This window comes from Nanorana parkeri, unplaced genomic scaffold (assembly GCF_000935625.1).
Source record: "Nanorana parkeri isolate BGI_ZX_2015 unplaced genomic scaffold, ASM93562v1 scaffold658, whole genome shotgun sequence".
NCBI lineage: Eukaryota > Metazoa > Chordata > Amphibia > Anura > Dicroglossidae > Nanorana > Nanorana parkeri.
Window position 1 is genome coordinate 241,068 of NW_017306926.1, and position 1,947 is coordinate 243,014.

The 1,947-nt window shown below is 46.2% G+C and overlaps 1 protein-coding gene across 1 annotated transcript in view; it reads right to left on the minus strand.

Annotated features, from left to right (window-relative positions):
* Positions 1 to 1,947, minus strand: part of SPATA7 (spermatogenesis associated 7) — a 34,553-nt gene that overhangs the window by 18,405 nt on the left and 14,201 nt on the right. Inside the window, exon 7 of the mRNA XM_018563350.1 lies at positions 122 to 252. Within this exon, the coding sequence (XP_018418852.1) occupies positions 122 to 252 (131 nt within the window). The remainder of the gene's footprint in view (positions 1 to 121; positions 253 to 1,947) is intronic.

A 1,947-nucleotide genomic window follows, 5' to 3' on the forward strand; every position in this document is an offset into this window, starting at 1 on the left:
AAAATGAAAAACCGTTACCGTAACTGTTAAATTAAGATTTAAAGAAATAATAAAAAAGAAAAGACGTTCAACATCAGCTTACAATGTAAAAGTTGACCAAAACGCAATTTACTCTCCTCACCTTTTGCTGTAAGGCGGAGTCTAAGCTCTCCCGAGAGTCGGGACGCGATGACGAGGCTCTGGAAGGTAGAGAGTCGCGCTCCATGCGGGTCACCACCGTCTTCAGTCTCTCCCGTCTCTGCTGGTCATTGTCTGCAGGGGGGGGGGAATAAAAATCATTTAAATTCTACAGCCGCTCCAGCCAATCAGAAACCACCTTTCCCTGATCTGCCAACAATGGAGTGATAGGATTGTCTGCGATAATAGTGCATTTTGAATTGCCTTAAAGGCCTTGCTCCCTATTTGCTGCTACGGCGTGAACATTGCATCGTGGGATGCCACGAGGGGGGGAGGGGGGGGCTCACAGTGTGCAGTGAAAACAGAGGAGGCAACTTAAGTCCAGGAGAGGAGCCGGTACAACTGTGCAAGACTGAGGGAAGGACGGAGGTCACATAGAAGACTGAGGGAAGGACGGAGGTCAGATAGAAGACTGAGGGAAGGACGGAGGTCAGATAGAAGACTGAGGGAAGGACGGAGGTCACATAGAAGACTGAGGGAAGGACGGAGGTCAGATAGAAGACTGAAGGGAAGGGCGGAGGTCAGATAGAAGACTGAAGGGAAGGACGGAGGTCAGATAGAAGACTGAAGGGGAGGACGGAGGTCAGATAGAAGACTGAAGGGAAGGACGGAGGTCAGATAGAAGACTGAAGGGGAGGACGGAGGTCAGATAGAAGACTGAAGGGAAGGACGGAGGTCAGATAGAAGACTGAAGGGAAGGACGGAGGTCAGATAGAAGACTGAAGGGAAGGACGGAGGTCAGATATCGGCATACTTGTATCGTTGTGATGGATGTAGAATGTAGAGGAACACAGACCATTGGGTGTTCTGAGTGCAGTTCGGGGAGGACTGATGGGCTGAGCGGCTCTCACAATCACAGGGCTATAAATGCCTCCCGGGAGAATCACATCAAACACGGAGATATCACAGTCAGGGCCGGCCTTAGGCCTTTAGGCGCCCTGTGCGAGAAAGCTTTACAGCGCCCCTCAGTGACCACACCCCTCAGCGGCCACACCCTTTTGTGGCCACACCCCCAGTAACCACACCCATCTTCCCCAATATTCGCACCATTTAAAGACTCATATTTTGTTAAGCCGCAAAGAAAAATTAAAAAGTGTGATAAAAATAAAACTTTTATTCAAAGGTATTAAACTTGTAGGCACAATAGAAGTATTTTTATCAAATAAAACAGAAGGTAAACAATAAATGTCAAACTACAATAGAGTTTATAAAAATAAAGTGTCAGGTTGTCATGCCGATCCTTTTTTCAAGTCAGTATATCTAGAAAAGTAAAAATAGAAAACAGAACACAAAACCTAGACTACTTGTAAATTAATGAATTACTATATGTCCGAATATACGAGAAATGTATTCAGGCACATAATAATAATAATTTGTTTGAGAATGTGCGGCGGCCATGTTGGCCCCCGGTGTGTTCTGTGAATGCGTGCCACCATCATAGAGGCGGGGAGCATGACGTTACATGACGCCATGCATGCGTGGCGTCAGGTGACGTCACACACCGATATTGGCCCCCACCATCTTGGTGTATACCTAGATATACACCAAGATGGCGGCGCCCAACACGTGCGGTGATATATGACGTCATGCGCCCTGCCTCCTGAACACGCCAATGGCTGAATCCAAAATAGCATTAAAAAGTGTTTTGTTTGATGAAACAAATGAAAACTTTTTTTGTTTTTGTTCATTTCATCTGAAATGAATTTTTTGTCTTCGCACATGTCTAATAATATGTGTGTGTGTGAGGAGGGAGGGGGGTTTTCACTTTTT